General features: G+C 36.9%; 1 protein-coding gene and 1 long non-coding RNA gene across 5 annotated transcripts in view; both read right to left on the reverse strand.

Moving 5' to 3' along the window:
• Positions 1-1807: 1807 nt before the first annotated feature.
• On the reverse strand, positions 1808-7440 carry LOC135211134 (uncharacterized). Its single transcript, XR_010313625.1, has 2 exons — positions 7136-7440; positions 1808-7031 (listed from the first exon to the last, which is right to left on the reverse strand). It is a non-coding gene; the product is annotated as an uncharacterized LOC135211134 (long non-coding RNA).
• Positions 7441-10948: 3508 nt separating this feature from the next.
• The window catches only part of LOC135211136 (beta-1,4-glucuronyltransferase 1-like), a 90791-nt gene continuing 84153 nt past the window's right edge, over positions 10949-17586 (reverse strand). For all 4 annotated transcript variants that reach the window (XM_064244289.1, XM_064244290.1, XM_064244292.1 and 1 more), the window contains 2 exons: positions 17195-17320; positions 10949-16762 (listed from right to left, as the gene is read on the reverse strand). In XM_064244289.1, the coding sequence (XP_064100359.1) occupies positions 16550-16762; positions 17195-17320 (339 nt within the window). In that variant the 3' untranslated portion in view covers positions 10949-16549. The remainder of the gene's footprint in view (positions 16763-17194; positions 17321-17586) is intronic.

Consider the following 17586-nt stretch of genomic DNA (forward strand, 5'->3'; position numbering starts at 1 on the left):
TGCAGACCTTTTCAATGGTCTAGAAGCACCCGACTAGTGCCAACTATGCTCCGTACTCGCATCAGAGTCCAAACCACTAGACTATAAAGCGTGAACGTCCACTTGGACGCCTTTCCAGCTGTTGTCTAACAAGTCAGGTACATATGACACACTTGTTTGAGGGAGCAACTACCTGTGGGTAAACCCCACCAACCTCCCTTGGATCGGTTTGCCTCCCAGGATTAGGGGCCTTTGACAGTGACCTACATCTAGAACCGTCGGTGGGACGGTAGTCCCCTCCACTAGCACTACACTTTGTACTAAACTTGCACCGAAATCACTTGCGTTTACTTTGTCCATCAAGACCATTACTGAAGCTCCAATTGATCAACAGTATTAACCAATAGACCAAACTTTTGGTTTATCCTACTTTCATGGCTGGCGATGGCATTGGGTTCAGAAGTTTAGGACCCAGCTAGCGGAGTGGAAGTAAGTGTAAGAGGACTGGGAATAAGAGAAAAAACAGTTAAGAGGCATTGAAAGAATGTATAATAGGCAAATGAGACACAGAACCCCTAGCCTTGACTCTAGTGGTTGCCTTCCAGTCTATTTCTATTAAATTCAGCCAAAAGAGTTGCTAAAATTTTCCATTTCCCCTGATCCCAATCTTTACACTTGTCGTTAGTCAGGTCAGGAGAACAAATTTGCCCTGTGCAGTGAAAACAAACTGAGTGAGTCATACTAGATACACTAGCATGAGACATATTGAATCACAATCGAGTAATCGTCAATCTAGCTAAATATTATAAGCCCAAAGGCTACCAGAATGCAAGATACTTCACCAAATTCGGTGAATGCTAAGACCGTCCGGTGAACAAAACAATCAAAGCTGCTGAGCAGCAGAAATTAATTTAGCTATTTTGTACTATACTTCCCTGAAAGTGGGCGGAGTCAGTTACCTACACCAAAAACAAGAGACTGCTACACAAAATTTCAAAATCTAAAGCTGCCGTTAAGTAGAAACTAATACGTAGCTGTGTTATTACTTGGTAAGTTACTTAATAAAATTTGCTATTTTATATTTGTCCCAGATATGCAAGTCAGTCTTTTACCATGGTCCCACCTCAACCATCCTCAGCCACTGATTCCGTAAGGAAAGTGCTGGTTTACCAACTGATGAATTGGTAAGTCTGTTACGCACCTACCCCAATAAAAGATTGGTTTACTATGTAGGAAAAACTGGTTTTCATAAATTCTTTTTCATTTCATCAACATCTTGTAAAAAAAGTAAGTAAAAAGAGTACATTACAAAACATCAAATGGGAAAAAATTCGAATTTTCTTATTAAAACCATAACATAGAAATATAGAGAAAAGCAAATGATACAAGACAAAAATTGAGAAAAATTGAAAAGAGATGAATTGTGGAATGAAGGCAGGAAGCGCACTTGCGTGAAAGTACAGGATAAAGACTCGTAGGAAGTCATGAGAACGGCACAAGACAGAAGAGAGCAGAGAGAAATAATTTCATATCTAACCTCTGCATGGTATCATTGGAAGTTCTAAAAAAATTTTATTGATTTTAGGTATTTTATGAAAGGAACATTGGAATGCATCGCCGTCTTCTACCTACAATATTACCTGAATGAATAGTGGCTTCATTATCAAATGCTGATACCATCAGATCAACCTGGAAAGTAATTGAAAAGTACCAGTTGAACAACATATACTGCCTGATGTCAGTATGTCTCCCTAACCAGGGCATAAATTACAAAACTTGCATCCAACACTGCTGGAATGCTAAGAGGACGTCTCAAAAATGAAAAGTATGGTTGGAAAGAGCTTTATTAAATATAACAATTATCATAGTACTACAATAATAAGGTAAAATTTTCTACTTAATGCAGTTAATATTCTTAAGATGATTCAGCTGTGAATTATTGTAAGAATATGATAAGAGTTTTATTCAGTAGGGAGGGGGGAGGAATAAAACTCAACTTGCTGGAATCCAGTAACAGTACACTGAAAATATGAAAATACTGTACAATAAATTACTAAATGTTATTCACATATAAATATATATACATACAGCAAAACAAAACAATGAGACTGCTTCCATAACTAACATCAGATGCCATTATCATCTCAAAAATGAGAAGAAAATAAGAATGAATGGGAATAGTAGTTATAATTCTGTCCTTGCGAAATAGATCACAGAAAAGTATAATACAATATGAATACATAAGGCTAATAAAAATGCAGCCACTTGATCTCTCCTCTTCAGTTGTGAATAATAATGGCATAAACAACTAACCATTTCCTGGTGACCATGGATCACAGTTATGATTGAAGTAAAATAGCATAGTGGCAATATTCAACCACTTAATACTAATGACACATTAATCATGAGAAAATCGATATGCTGTATAGGAATGACTGACTATGTGTTATCTTGTTACAGAAGTTAAATTCGTGTATAAAAATTATCATTTATAATGAGAAATGCACATATGTACTTAATAGCCTATATGTCAGCCTTATTAACCATCTGAGGTGAGCTTGGCTCTCTCGAAATCAGTAATAAATTTATACTTGGATATGTTGGTTCAATGAGAAGGTTGTTTACCACTAGGTTTGTGGTTTTAACTATAAGAATACAAATGTTTCATTAAAGCATGTTATAGAGATTAACAAGTTAGGATGAATGTTTACAGTAGTACCTTGTTATACCATTTAAATGTATAGTAGTACTGTACATATATTTCAACAGTAGCAAATGAAACCCTGTTAATTCATTAACATTCTGGTGATCACAAGAAAAAAGTTTTGAGACCTTAATATAAGTATTTTGTAATTGTAGAAGTGTTGGTTGGAGATAGCATTTTTGATAAATTACTAAAAACTCAGAGAATCTATTCTTTATCAACTTTTACCTTGGATCATATCAGAGTTTTTTTGAATGGAGATAACTCTTCACTATACATACATGGCATCCTCCTGTAACTATTTTGAAATACTTATGATATAAAATGAAAAATTCTGTATTTCGCTACATGTGCAGTATTTACTACTGGTCATTAATTAGCTTTGGATATTATTCACTGAAGCTGACCAGATTTTGACTTTTATCATCTAACTTCTAGCATCTAATTTGGACATTTTGCTTTTATCATCCTAAAGATTTGGATATAATAGGTTATAATGTCTACAGCAATTTTTCTGACATCAACAGACCCACATGAGAACTTTTCTTAGAACAATGTTTTGTAGATCCAAGTCATTTTCTTGCTTGAGCTGCTTACTTCATGTTGCAGGAATAACATGATTAAAAGATTTATTGAGATGACAACTCCCTCTACTCTTCACCCATGTTCTACAGCTTATCTTGTTTTCAAATTAATGTTTTGGTCTTGTCAGATGGGAGGAAGGAAAACCTAAAGTAAGGTGCTTTTTAACTTAGGTAAGACTGAAGTGTACTCTTCTTGGCAGAAATAAGGGATGACGGAATAGCTGAGTAGAGATGGCACTAGCCATGGTGTTGAACAGAGTTTGCAGAATGAAATAATTTTCCCATATCCTTAGCTGGATGCATATCCATTAATTTCTAGTCAACAGCCATATTACTGTACTGTACTTTGAAAACACTACTGCGTGTCCATCACTTTCCATAATGCATCTTGAAGTAAGAAAATAAAGGATGGTAAAAAAATTCCAAAGTGTTGTCCAGATGCTTCAAGCAGCAAGGTCCAAAGAAGGAAGCTGATAAAAAACAAGAAACCAAGTGGCTCAATACATGTAGAATGAGTTCTCCAGTAAAAGCTGATACAGCAACATTAATCCCTCAGAGTTCCAAAAGGAGATTAATAGACAAGCATACAGCTTTTGGTGGAACTAATTCTAGTTGACTATACTTCTAGATACTACTATATCTATGTCCAGTTTTAAATTAAGAAAATAAACAAGAAAAGTAACATTATCCAGGTTGCTAGATTAAGAGAGACAAAAGCTCTAAAACTTCACATAAAATTAAACTTCCATAGGCACATTTAAGGAGAGCCCCAGATACAGAACAGCAAATTGTGAGCATACTAAACCCAGGTGTTTCTTTACCTAAAAGGACCCCACTACCAATTTGCTATCTTGGAACAACATAAAGGCTGAGAGGAATTCCACCAAACTCTGCCAAAGAAAGATCCATAGCACTGTATTGTAAAGAGCCCTGAATTTATTCCTGTTGATTAACCAGATGTACTAGTACTATTGTGCTCTCAAGTAGATGGCTTAATTGTGTACCATCATCCAAACAAGAAAAGCAGTCCTGAATTAATTCATTTTTATCTAGGGAGCTATGTGAGGACTCTGCTTGTTAGTTAAACAGAACTGCCTTGTACAATTGGTCTTGTTAGCAAGCTCCCTAACCCACTAAATGAATGAATGAATGAAACATGAAATGTAAGCTATGATGGAAGATGGAAAGGCTAAGCAGCAAGATAAGGAAATCCAGAAAAGAAATGACAGGTAAAACTGGGAGAAAACCTCACAGTTGCACAAAGCAGAAAGAGTTAAATGAGGTTGGAGAGCTAGAGTGAAGAAAGGAAATGGGAATGGTGGGTGTAAGGGCTAAAATCAGGTAAGACTAGGGGCCAAAGGTTCACTGCAAACACCTTTTAGTAATGCATATGAGCACTAAGTGAGGTGCTCTTATCTAACTGATTAGACATTACTGAATATGAAGATGATACGGAACATTATGAGAATGCTCTTCTGTAGCCAACAAAGTAAGATACTCCAGTTCTTGATGTCATCCAATCTGACATCAAGTAATTCAATTTGTAGAGGACATACATAAGCATGTGCAGAAATGACTTGAGGAAAAATATTAAAAAGAAAAAGTGCACCATCATTACATGAGCTGGTGGAATTATGGACTTCTCTCTTTATATCTGGACAAGGCTGACTACAGCACAGCCTAACCAGGAAAAAATTTCCTATTAGAGTGGTTCACATCTTACAGTACAATATTTTCATTCCTTATTGTTGAAATATGTCAAAGTTGGTGTGACTGTGTGTGCTTTAATTCACCAGTTGGTCATGTACTTTAATCCACCAACTGATCAAGTGTTTCAATCCATCACGTAGTCATAAGCCCAGATCTAAATTTCTGCACAATATTTTTAATTGCTTTGCTACTGCAGTAGAAGTTGGATTTTGTGTAACTGCTTTACGCTATTTAATTATGTTTCAATAAATGTGCAAGCGCTGTCTTCTTGCTCATGTTATATTTTCCTCCCAAAAATGATCACAGATGCATGCTGATAGGTGAATGAGGAAGGGCTCCATTTCCATGATAAGATTTCTGAGTTGTACAGCATAATGTGTCTAACTCATATATTTTGCTTCCATAGTCTAAAACTGATAGAATAGCTGCTTTGTGCCAGGGTTAATATAATGATAATAATATGTGAGGTGTCTATAACACAAATGGAAAATCTAACTCACAGAAGCTAAGGATGCACTTGGTGCCACCTGTTCTCCTTAACAAGAAAAGCAGAAATGGAAGACCTATCTGTGGTGAGTACCTGAAGAAAGGTCATGACAAAATGTTACAGTAAATCTGCATTAGAATACTTGTTTGACTCAACATAACAGTGGGCAACTAAACCTTGCAGCATGAGCGGCCAAACTACAGAACCTGCTGGTTGGTAATAAAAAATAATTTAAGCATGTTAAAAACCTTTAACCTGACATACAACAGCCTGAAGCTCATGAAACTGATCTGATTTTTGAAACAATATCAAAATGATCTTCCTTTGAAGACATTTCAGCTGCTTAAATCTTCAATTTTGTTTAACTCGTTACATCATTAGTAAGAGGAAGGATAGTTTGGCATATGAGAAAATCATTAGTCATGCATAAGTCACGACCGACACATTGAGTTCTCATGATGGGTCCTGACTTCATAGTTGTGGATTACTGACAAACTGCTAACTCTAGGTTTTTGGAATCTCAATCTCAAACAAGGTATTGACTTTTCTTTATTCACTTTGTAAAGATTTGGTTTCCAGAAGAAAATGCTTTTCTTGAGCGGAAGACTTTCTAAGAAGCTCAAATTGCCAGTACATATGTCTACCATCAACAAGTTTCATGCCACAACATACAAATGTGAAAAACCTGTGAATCTACTTAGTGTATCTGATAAGAATCATGGTAAACGAGTTCCTTTTATGACACACTTTTCATATAATGACTGTAGTGAAGCAAAACAACCACTCAAATTTACGGTGAAGATTTAAAAAACTAAGGTGTAAGTAGAATCTGATAATGATATTGAACTAACTGGTGGAAAGTCTTCTTATCCAGAACGAACACCTAAATAAGGCAACTGTTTTCGAATAGACTGATGAGTGATGGAGAAGCTGGTAAAACCAAGTGAAATGTAGCTGTAAAGGGAACTAAAGCAAAAACTTGAAAACTAAAAATTCTTGTGGTAACAAATGCTGGAAAGCTCCAGTCTCCCAAACTTCCACCACAGAAAGCCAAAGCGGGGCAAAATCCCATGAAGGGCATCCAGATAATACCAGAACAATTTTGGGTTGATCTCAAGAATACAAATATGCTGACATGCAAAAAATAAATTTAACAAACTTGAGCACAAATGAGTCATCCACAGTTGCCAGACTAAAACTTAAAGGTGAGGAGGGCGGGCTACAATGTGCGAGTTATACCCCATATGAGGGGCAGTGCTCACAAACATTATAAAAGATTATCTTCAGAGTAATTTAAGTCATTAGTTATTCATATACAAAAGTAAAATGCTCAAGCAAAGCAATGATTTGCACACTGTATGATGACAAGGCCACTGGAAATCTTCCTAATGTGCTTCCATCTGGGGTATCATGTAACTCAAAATCAGATATTACCTTTGGCCAACTATAGTAGTATGTGAAATGAGAACTTTCAAAAAAGCTTCAAACACATCAAATTTTGATTTTGATCTGATATGGGGAATATAGTGCTATAACCACAAATTATCAGATATTTTCATGTACGCACCTACTTACCAAATACGTCACAAGTCTGGAAAATTTAAAATATTTTGTATTCTGTGTTTTGGTTTTACTATAACCACAAATTATCAGATATTTTCATGTACGCACCTACTTACCAAATACGTCACAAGTCTGGAAAATTTAAAATATTTTGTATTCTGTGTTTTGGTTTTACTAATAAGGTTATTTTGCTTGTGCTAAAAGTTCTGACTACAGTGCACAATACTGGTTACATATTCAGTACCACAGTGTTAAATTTTCACTTAAAAAGCAATTTTTTAAAAAAGTGAATGCATTGCTATTCATTCATCTGGGAATCAACTGCTCAGAGATTCTGAGATGGTTGACTAAATAAAATGTAACTGAACACACGTGTACGTGTGTGTGTGTGTGTATGTATATATATATATATATATATATATATATATATATATATATATATATATATATACTATATATATATATATATATATATATGTATATATATATATATATATATATATATATATACATATATATATATACATACATATATATATATATATATATATATATATATATATATATATATATATATATATATATATATGAACTATACTTGTATTTCAAAAGCAGCAATTTTGCTACAGGTCATGGTTAATTAAATGTAAGACAGTCTTTACATGAAATTTGTTTTTAAGAGATTTTGAAGATATTTTGTTTCATTGCAGGAACATGGTGATTCTGACTCATACTGATGTCCCAAGTCACCACATCCACACCAGTCTCACTAGGTTTGAGTCACTGTCTTCAAGGTAAGATTACAGAAAATTTACTGTTTATGATCTGATATGTACTGTGTGGTATTCTGATTGAAATATACTGTAGTTATGCACTGTTGTAAACACTGACATCTACTCAACATTGTGTTGTACATATGTAATATAAGTCTGTGAATGTATGCATGGTTTCAAGTCAATGAGCATTATGTTAAAAACACTACAAACGTACTGTGGCAGCCCTCTCTTACCTTTCAGCATTTTTATTGACATTTATTCAGTGCAGTGTAGTATGGAATATCATGATACGTATAGTGTTACAGACATATGGTTAGTATATAAGTTTTTCGGTTTGTGTAAGTGTGGGTGAATATACATAAATGCTATTCTGTTCTCTCTGGGTTATTCTTTACAAAATAAAAAAAAATATTTTTACAGAAATAGAAAAAAGTGGAGAGAGAGAGAGAGAGAGAGAGAGAGAGAGAGAGAGAGAGAGAGAGAGAGAGAGAGAGAGAGAGAGAGAGAGAGAGAGAGAGAGAGAGAGCTTACTAAAATACACATGAGTGTATGCACAAACATACAGACGGAAAAATATATGCATGTATTTGACACTATATTCCTGTATTAGTTACAATACTGGACTGAATTATAGAAATCTTAAAAAAAAAAATACTGTAACACAGAGAGGGGGAAGGAGGGTGGATCACAGTAAGTGTAAAGTGCTTTGTAACTTATGTCAAAACATTGACTCTATGAAGTATGTCTTTTTTATGCTGTACCATTTTTGTGTATTTAACTTATGTAATCATGCATGGGAAGTACTAGATAGAACTATTGCAATCCTATAAGTTTTTGTTAGGTTATTCTCTACTGTATCTTTAGTATTTTTAGATCTACTTAATTTTACTGCTATTTCTCTGAAAATGAAAGGTATGTTAATTTAATTACAAAATATCTGTTATATGGAAATGTTGTACACCAAACTAAGCAGATTTCTCCAAGATACTGTAATGTGTAGGCTAGTATACCTAGCTATGTCAATCTTCGATTCCAGTGCTACTGCTGGGCAAAAACCAAAACTGTCTGTTAAGCTGAGGATCCACTATGCGTACACAAACATACAGGTGTATAGTAGTATTGTCACTGAGTGCCTTTTACTCTATGGTGTGGCTCCACATGCAAACCACTGGTTCTGAGAAAGACTTCTGGGGATTAATGGTTTCGGACCCATAAAGTCACCTGTCCTCAGTGCAACCCACTACAAATAACTATCCACCAAGGAATTATTTCCTTGCTCAGGTATATTATAAAGGGTACTACAATCATTATAATGGAAGAAACAATCATCTAATGAGTTTTTGTGCCAATTATTAGTTAGGTAACACAAAAACTGCCAGAAATTTCATCCATAGGCTAGGTTGGGCTGGCAATCCTCTCGCAGTAGTACCTATTTTTGTTATTTATTGAGCTACAACTTTCACTTGACAATAAATTATATGAAAAATCAAAAATTTCATTTTATCTGTTATAAGGTAGGCAACAGTGTTGATTTTTAGAAGAATTATATTTTGAATTTATGCTACTAATATATACCGTCTTTTGTTTATTACATTCATCTCGGAGGATACTACTAAACTACAAGGCCGACGTAACAGTCTGCAATTTTACCACAATAACAACTTATTGGTCACATCTAGGTCAATAAATAATTAGCTATACCTTCTCATATATTCCGTCCGTCTTCATGACACTCCATAACCCTTCCTGAACTTGTCACCATTGCTGTACATGTTGATTAAGATTGAAAATACTAGCAATTCATTGGTTAATATTACCAAACCGGGGAACACACTGAATATTTGTGTAGACACAACTATGATATAATGGGTCGTAACCAACTAGAAAGATTGTTTACATCATACGTATAACGCTCGCCGAAATAGCCTTTACCCAATAAGATCGCAGTTAAGACGGCAGCCAAATTTTTATTGACCGAGTGCTGTCAGCTAATCCACTCTCTGGACTGACAGAACACGGTCACCTCGCGTGTGGTTTTTGAACGGAAGTCTGCGAGATATTATCAGTTATCATTAATAAAATGAAGGCGATGTTTTTTTTTTCATATAACTTATAAGACTTCTCTTTCGAGACCCAAAATTAGTTACCTCAGTGGTACAGTACTGGGTTCATCTTGGCAAATCCTGTCTGTCACTCCCAACCTGCCAAATTCCAGTTGACTCAGTTGTGAGTGGCAAGGTATGTTAATTCAATAATTTTATCTCCTTTACAGAGAGCATAGGGCCAAAAGAGATAAGACTGCTAACCTCATAACTTTGTCTTAACTTGAGCTGATGCCAGTCCACAACTGGGTTGTTCCGAATGTAGCAGCTTGTGGATGGACCACAGACCCTGAAAACGTGAAACCAGTGATCTGTCACTAAGCCGCGACAGTATTATATATATATATATATATATATATATATATATATATATATATATATATATATATATATATAGTATATATGAATTTCTACTTAACAGAAGTGAAGTGTGGGACTGAATTCGAATAAAAAAAAGGGTTGAAATGCAGAGAAGTGTTTTCTGTATGTGGCAAAAAAAGAAAAAAAAATCAAAAGCTGAGAAATGATGATATGCTACCCAAAAGCAGTGAAAAGGCTAACGTAGGTGAAAGGATGGACAAATGGTTTGAGATGATTCAGTCATTTGGAGAGATTGGAGTACAATAAACTGGTGAAGAGTTCATAATATGGAATTCCTATGAGGAACGCAGAGGGTGCAAAGTAGTAGGTACTACAGGAAAGGAAAATCTCCAACATCCAGGATGTGAAAGTGAACGCGAGACAGGTAGAAGGTACTGTGTGTAAGAGCTTCAAGTGAAGCAGCCTATGTGGAAGAGTTTGTAACGAGGTGTCATCCATGATTCGACTGCAGTTTTATGAAAGTGGCTATAATTTCTTTTTTAACCTTATTAGGGAGTTATGTGCATTGTTTGTCCATGGATTCTACAAGGTTCGTCACCTTGTTATCACAGGGTAGGCTAAATTGCAAGAATGGGCGAAGATTTTAGGGTATAGTTGGCGTGACATCTTTCCACTATTTGCATTCGTTGATTGTCTGCATCCCCTTGGGCCTATTAGGATGAATAACACCACAGAGAGAGAGAGAGAGAGAGAGAGAGAGAGAGAGAGAGAGAGAGAGAGAGAGAGAGAGCAAAAATATGGTGATCAAGAAAATGGAGCGATGAATGTTGACATGGTAGTAGACTGAAGTGGACGATTTGTATAAGTATTTGTCATAGGTATAGAGAATGACGGTAGGATGAGAGAAGGGGTGCCAGCAAAAGACTGAGAAGAGACTTGAATTGTTTCTGGAGGCGAAGGTGGGAGTGTATGGTGGGACTGTTGAACCATCTATCATATATGAAAATGGGGTATTGATGTTAAATCCAAATGAAAAGGGTTAAAGCTGTTGGGATGAACTGCTGGTGTGATGTATGTGGTATAAGAAGACTTAAAAGGGTGAGAAGTTTAGATATGTTAAAGTTGGCAAAATGTTAAGTGTAGGTGAAAGGGCGGAGCAAAGTGTTTTTGAGATGGCTTGGTCATGTGGTAAGAATGAAGTACAAGGGCCCTAGTATACTGGGAGTGCTAGGGTTCATGCAGGGGAGAGGTGAATGGTACAGCACATGTAGGAGTATGGAGTGGATAATTTTGTAGAAGTTTCCTTCATGCGGGATGAACCGGGACTCAGTGATTAAAGGATGAATGCGGCAGTGACTGTTGAGTTATTATCCCAGGAGGGAAATGGCTTGATGTTTAAAATTTTTAATATATATATAAATATATATATATATATATATATATATATATATATATATATATATATATATATATATATATATATATATATATATCGTGTCATTACAATGTAGGACAAAACAGATATTAGTAATACGGCTACCGTGTGCCATCTACTAATTGCATGGATAAGCAATGATTTAATGTCTGGGAAATTTTCGTTCCTTCGAGGCTGGTCTATATGAAGCCTTACAGGTGGCTAACGTACCAGAGTGAAGAACGACCTTGCATAAAAACATTTTAGTATCTAATGTCGTAATATCTAACTGAGGATGGAGGGCATAACTAAGGTCATGGTTTCATCACGGCATTCTGTAAACAACGACGGCTGCAGACTCTTGCGGTTGTAATTCTATGCCAATGGAACGGCTTGCATACCTGACAAAAGACATCACTTCAAACGTAGTACACAGACGAATACGAAAACAAAAAAACTATATTCACACAGTAAGATAACAATTGCTGGTGAACTAATACACAGATATCGTTTTGAATCCATAAAATCCATTTGAATTACCCATAAAATAATTTAACATGTAACTTACAAGTGAAGGATGCCATCACCATTACAAGTCAGTGACTAATACAGCACAGGAGAATTTTTCAACAGCAGGATTATTGACCTTAACCAATTTAACTAACCTAAAGAAAATAAGTCAATAACAATGGGATACATTCAAGCATCACGTGCACAGAACACATGTCGCTTATGCACACTGTTCACATTCTATACTAACATGTACGCGAACATTCTCCATGAGGGCGGAATCAAATATTACATTTTGGAGATGAACGGTAACAGAAGTAACAACTGTACTGTGATGAACGACCAACAGAAATCACGATGAAATGGATGCAACTCACACATATATCTTCATTCAATCAGTATGACATGGTGGACAGTCTTTACATAGTATCTGGGTATAATTTTTGAACACAGCATTTCCTACTATGGAGAAAAAAACTATTACATTGGGTTACAAAGGAAGGCTCTTCAGTAAACGATATTATCAATTTACAAAGGAAGAGGGCAACAGCATAGAAGCTGTTAGGGTTTGAATTTGACTTAAGTTTGCTAATAAATACGGAAATAATTTTATTACTTAAACAATTGCTCCTGACCAAAGAACTAGAAAATACTTGCAAGAATTCAGAGGATGAATACCCACCAATTCAACTGGGCTGAGTAGTAGTGGTTATCACAAATTAGCAGATTTGGATGTCACTGTCAATGAAAAAGTGGTAATGTTTCTGGTTAGGACAAAAGGTGTGCAGAGGACACTTTTGTCCATATGTCAGCACAGCACATGCGCCGCAGGGAAGATATGTGAGAGGTAGAGCTTCGAAGTCGATAAATCTTACACAAAACTTGAATGGAAGGCAGGCCTGAAACCGAGACCGCAGAAAATGGTAACTTATCTCCTTGGATTTGATGGTCCTGCTTCCTGAAAGACTTTAGGTTACAGAACTAAGGGAAAGCGAAGCAGGGAGTGAATTCCACAAGACTATTAGTCTTAGGGGAGTGACAACGAGAAACAGAGGAATCTGACAACTGCTGATCTCTGACAAGTAAAGGTTTGACGCAGTGAACTAGAAGGTATGAAGAGGTTCAGCAGCGCTTAATTTTTTCAGCTGTATTCTTTTTATTATCATGGCAGAACAAAACAGACGTTCTGAAGTACTGGAGGCTTTTCATGAGCGTTGTGAAGAGAGGCAGTTAGCATATCATTGTACTACGATGACAATGAAGAGTTCAAACAGCAGCTCCTAAAAGATGGAACTATAATGTCCTATTCATTATGGCTACCATATATCGCTTAGAAACACTTCCTCCAACGAGTACTACACATAAGAATTCTGAATAAGACATTTCAACTGGAAGATGGATACTGACGGAAGGGAAGTGATGGCCTCATGGTTTTAGAAGACTTGTTTCTTTGTTCTCTTCATCAGTGTTGAGCTTAGGACACATCAGGAGTTTCATGGAAATAAAACTAAAGGGAGAAACCAAGAATGATCTTATTGCTATAAATGGAAGTCTGAAGAAAAAGCATTACCGTGCGGATACAGAACTTCATTAAATTAGTTATGAACCAGGTCGTAATAATAAACTTTCTGTTTTACCAGTATCGAACATCTCACTGGATTTTCGAAGTTGCTGCAAATAAAGGTGGGAAGCAGCTTTGACCAGAAATGAAGAAAATGAAATTTCGTCAGTCTTCAAGGGCAACAGACCCCTTTCGCTATGTGACCGGCTAACATCCGGTATGGGACAAACTCATCGTTCTTATTTCAAAAGTTGTACAAAATGGCAGTCAAGGGGAACAAGGTACTGTACCTACTCTTCTCATTTTTCACCGGGGTGTGTGACCAAGCTGCAAGACACCCAAAAAATGTTCAGTTATCAAGAGAAAGATGAAAACCAAAGATAAATCAAATACAAGCAGAAAATGCAAGTTGTACTAAATTTCTCATAATCGTTTTCTACAACCTTTCTCTCTCTCTCTCTCGAAGACTTTAATTTGAAGTGTAATGGCTATGGGCGTGAACTGCAGCTACTCGACTTCTAGTAATCAAGGCCGTATTGTAACATGCAAAAAACACCTTAAATATGTACATAACAATAGCATTGTGCGATGAGTCTAAGGTCACTTTTTGCGAATAATACTAATTAATAAAAAAGTGGTGCTGTCTAGCGGTCATTTAGGATGTACGTAGGGATTCTTCGCTCCCTGTGTTTCCTACGATAATTAATTAGAGTATTGTTTCTTAGCTTAAACGATGAAACAAGCGAGTGATGTCTTCCGGTACGGAAAAGATGATATGCTATCACTTACTGAAGGAAAATACGCCCGAGGCTAATAAAAACCAAAACTCGCCATGCGTACGCAACGGCATTTGAAAATGGTTGGTAAAGTTATCTCGAATCCTTATAGACTAATGGATGAAAGCTAGACAGCAAAGCTTAAAAATACTGTAGTAGCATGATAACAGCTACGAACTAGAGCTTTCAGGCTATTAGGCAAGATTGGATGATTTAATCACTTATAGAAACATTATCAGATGCAAAATTAGCTATCAGTACAACAGGCTGTCATCTAAGTATAGAAGGGCGTGGTAGACTTGACTTAACAATGCCACAGGTATTGCTGGCGGTATAATAAACGCCATCAATCCCAACAATACGATAAGTTAAAGCTTCGTGGTAATGATCGTAGTTACAAAATTCTCTTATTCCATCACATGGAGATTTTTAACTACAATATATACACAGGTGTATTGAAGGAAATGAGTGCCGAGATCGCAAGAGAGCCTTCGAAACGTTGTGATACAGGTTCTGCAAAACTTTAGGAGCCATCTCGGTCGAATCATTTACAAGGAAATCAAGCTTCCGTGAACTATCTCGACAGTTTCCATCACCATGGACCCTTTCCCTAACAACGAGTTGGCAATCACCCTCAAGCGCAGGTCTTGATATTGGCGCTGGCCCCGGGCTCTTCGTCCCTCTCGACTTGCAGGCTTTGCAGGCATCCGGCAAAGCGCTAGTGATGAGCCATAAAGCAATAGCAAACGATGAAAGCAGCTATCTATGTACAGTAGGTGCAGCGTATTCTCTCAAATCCATCAGTGAAAACGTTGCCATCGCCACGGGACTGAGTGGTGACCTTGCCATGGAGTGGGTCATGCCGCCTCTAATAATTCAAAGAGAATTTCCAACGAGCTCCGATCTTAGAACCTAACGTTGTAAGTCTTCCACTCTACTTGCAAAGAAGAGAAGTGATCAAGTACAATTATCAACTGTGTGATGACTTCATTGGCGACTTATCAGTACTATAAAAATACAGCTGCTTAAGAAGGACATCCGAACGCTGGACTGATATTAAGATAAGTGCTGTATTATTTGAACCTGTTCTTGTGTTATGAATTACACCATTCCGTTTACCTCTGGCCGAAGAAACGTAAGGTATCAGTAAGAGCCTTCTGATAGTTTATAAAAATAGAAATGAGTTTTGGTGTATGAAGATGGAAACTGTAATCTCAGAATCTTTCTGAATCCGGATCTTTGAGTACCAAGACGGTGTCCTTGTGGCCACCTGAAAAAAAAAAAAAAATCGTCGTCGTTGCTTCGCTTTGCAGGGCAACACACTGAATGGATGGTTGCACCAGACCGAAGAGAACTGGGGACATCACCATTTTTTGAAATGAGCTAATAGCCGAGTCAGCGGCTCTATCCATTTTCTTGTGCCAAGGAGTCATTCACTGGAACCAGGGCTAACCCAGTGACGAAAACTGCTGAACGGCGTTTCACGTAATATACACTCACTGTCATTATCTATCATTATCAATCAATCACAAAACAATATTGTCAACAGTGTTCCAATGATAACAACAATAGCTATAAACACTGTAGTATGAAGCACCTCGAGTTACCCGCATGAATTTTATCACACTAAGTGGAAAAATATCATTATTCTTATTTCTTTTAACACCAAGGACGCACAGGACAGTGAAGGAGAGGAACAGACAGAACGAGTAGGAAGGAAACACTGAGCATACCAGCGTGGGGCCTGCATCAGTGCGTATTTCCAACAACGAAATGTTCATCAAAGGCGTTTCAAGGCGACAGAGAGTTCGCTCGTCTCTTCGACTGAACAAACACAAAATGAGAAAACAAGTGGAACCAGGCACTGATGCAAGCAGGAGCAAATTGGAGGCGCCACCAGATGCGCCTTAGCTAGTTTATGATATAACGAATTACGTCTATGTTCATTTTTCCTGTCTTTCAACAGATAATATAACACAACGAGACGATTCACAATAATATCTTTGTTTTTTTATATCACCCATCGACAACTGATTCACGGCCTCTATAACATCACAGAATACTAATGCCGACGACACTTTTCACTGGGACCGAATTTGGTCTGCATCTCCTCCATGATCTGGTCGTAGACTCTGGAGTTCTTCGCAACGAATGGATCGCGCCAGGCGTTATCCTTGGCGTTGCTTTTCGTCCTCCTCTTGATGCCAGGGGCGTGGACGAGGAAGCCCCGGTCCAAGATGACGAGATGATAATCCCGGAGACATAATTCATGCATCTGCAAGATCAAGAGTAAGGCGAACGCTCACAGAAAGGGATGAGGATGGCATCGGTGAATCAACTTTACCTTAGGCTAAAATATTTGTGGCGAGATGCCGACTCAAGCATGTGATTAAATTTTCCTATTTCGTTAAAGAAACCACCGACACATTGACATGTACAGTACTTGTCTATTTCTGATCAAACACTGTGAGGCATCAATGAATACATTCCATCTATCAAGACTGATAGTGATGTATGAATGATATAATATAATGATTGTTTCCTAGGTTAATTAGAACCACCTTAAATTGGCGCTGTCTACAGAATAAATTAATAATAAGTATCTACGGTAATTAGTATCTCCATTAAAAATCACAATTCAAAACAGAGAGAGAGAGAGAGAGAGAGAGAGAGAGAGAGAGAGAGAGAGAGAGAGAGAGAAATTTACCTGTGTCATTTTATCTTGTAAGCCCTCCCACGAGAGTCTTTCGTCGTACAAGGGCTCGTTTTTAGTACAAATGTAGATAGGCTCCCATCTGTGATAGGGGTACTGCCGCTTCACTACCGAAAAGGCCTGACAAGAGAATAATGGAGGTTAGAAGAAAGACCTACAGGTGTCGACGGACACGTAGTTCATAAACGACTGGCCAGTCGGAAAGGACTATCAAGAAAGCAATAAGGAAATGACATATGAAAAGAAAATTGATTACGAAAACAGGTGCTTAAACTTTAGATGATAAAGTAAGAAGCTTAGGACTGCACATGGAAATAATAGACAGCAATCTGAAGTAAATAATAAAAAAATACAGGCTTATCTAATGTGGTAAAACATCGATAATG

Source organism: Macrobrachium nipponense, chromosome 4, assembly GCF_015104395.2.
Source record: "Macrobrachium nipponense isolate FS-2020 chromosome 4, ASM1510439v2, whole genome shotgun sequence".
In the NCBI taxonomy this organism is placed as follows: Eukaryota; Metazoa; Arthropoda; class Malacostraca; order Decapoda; family Palaemonidae; genus Macrobrachium; species Macrobrachium nipponense.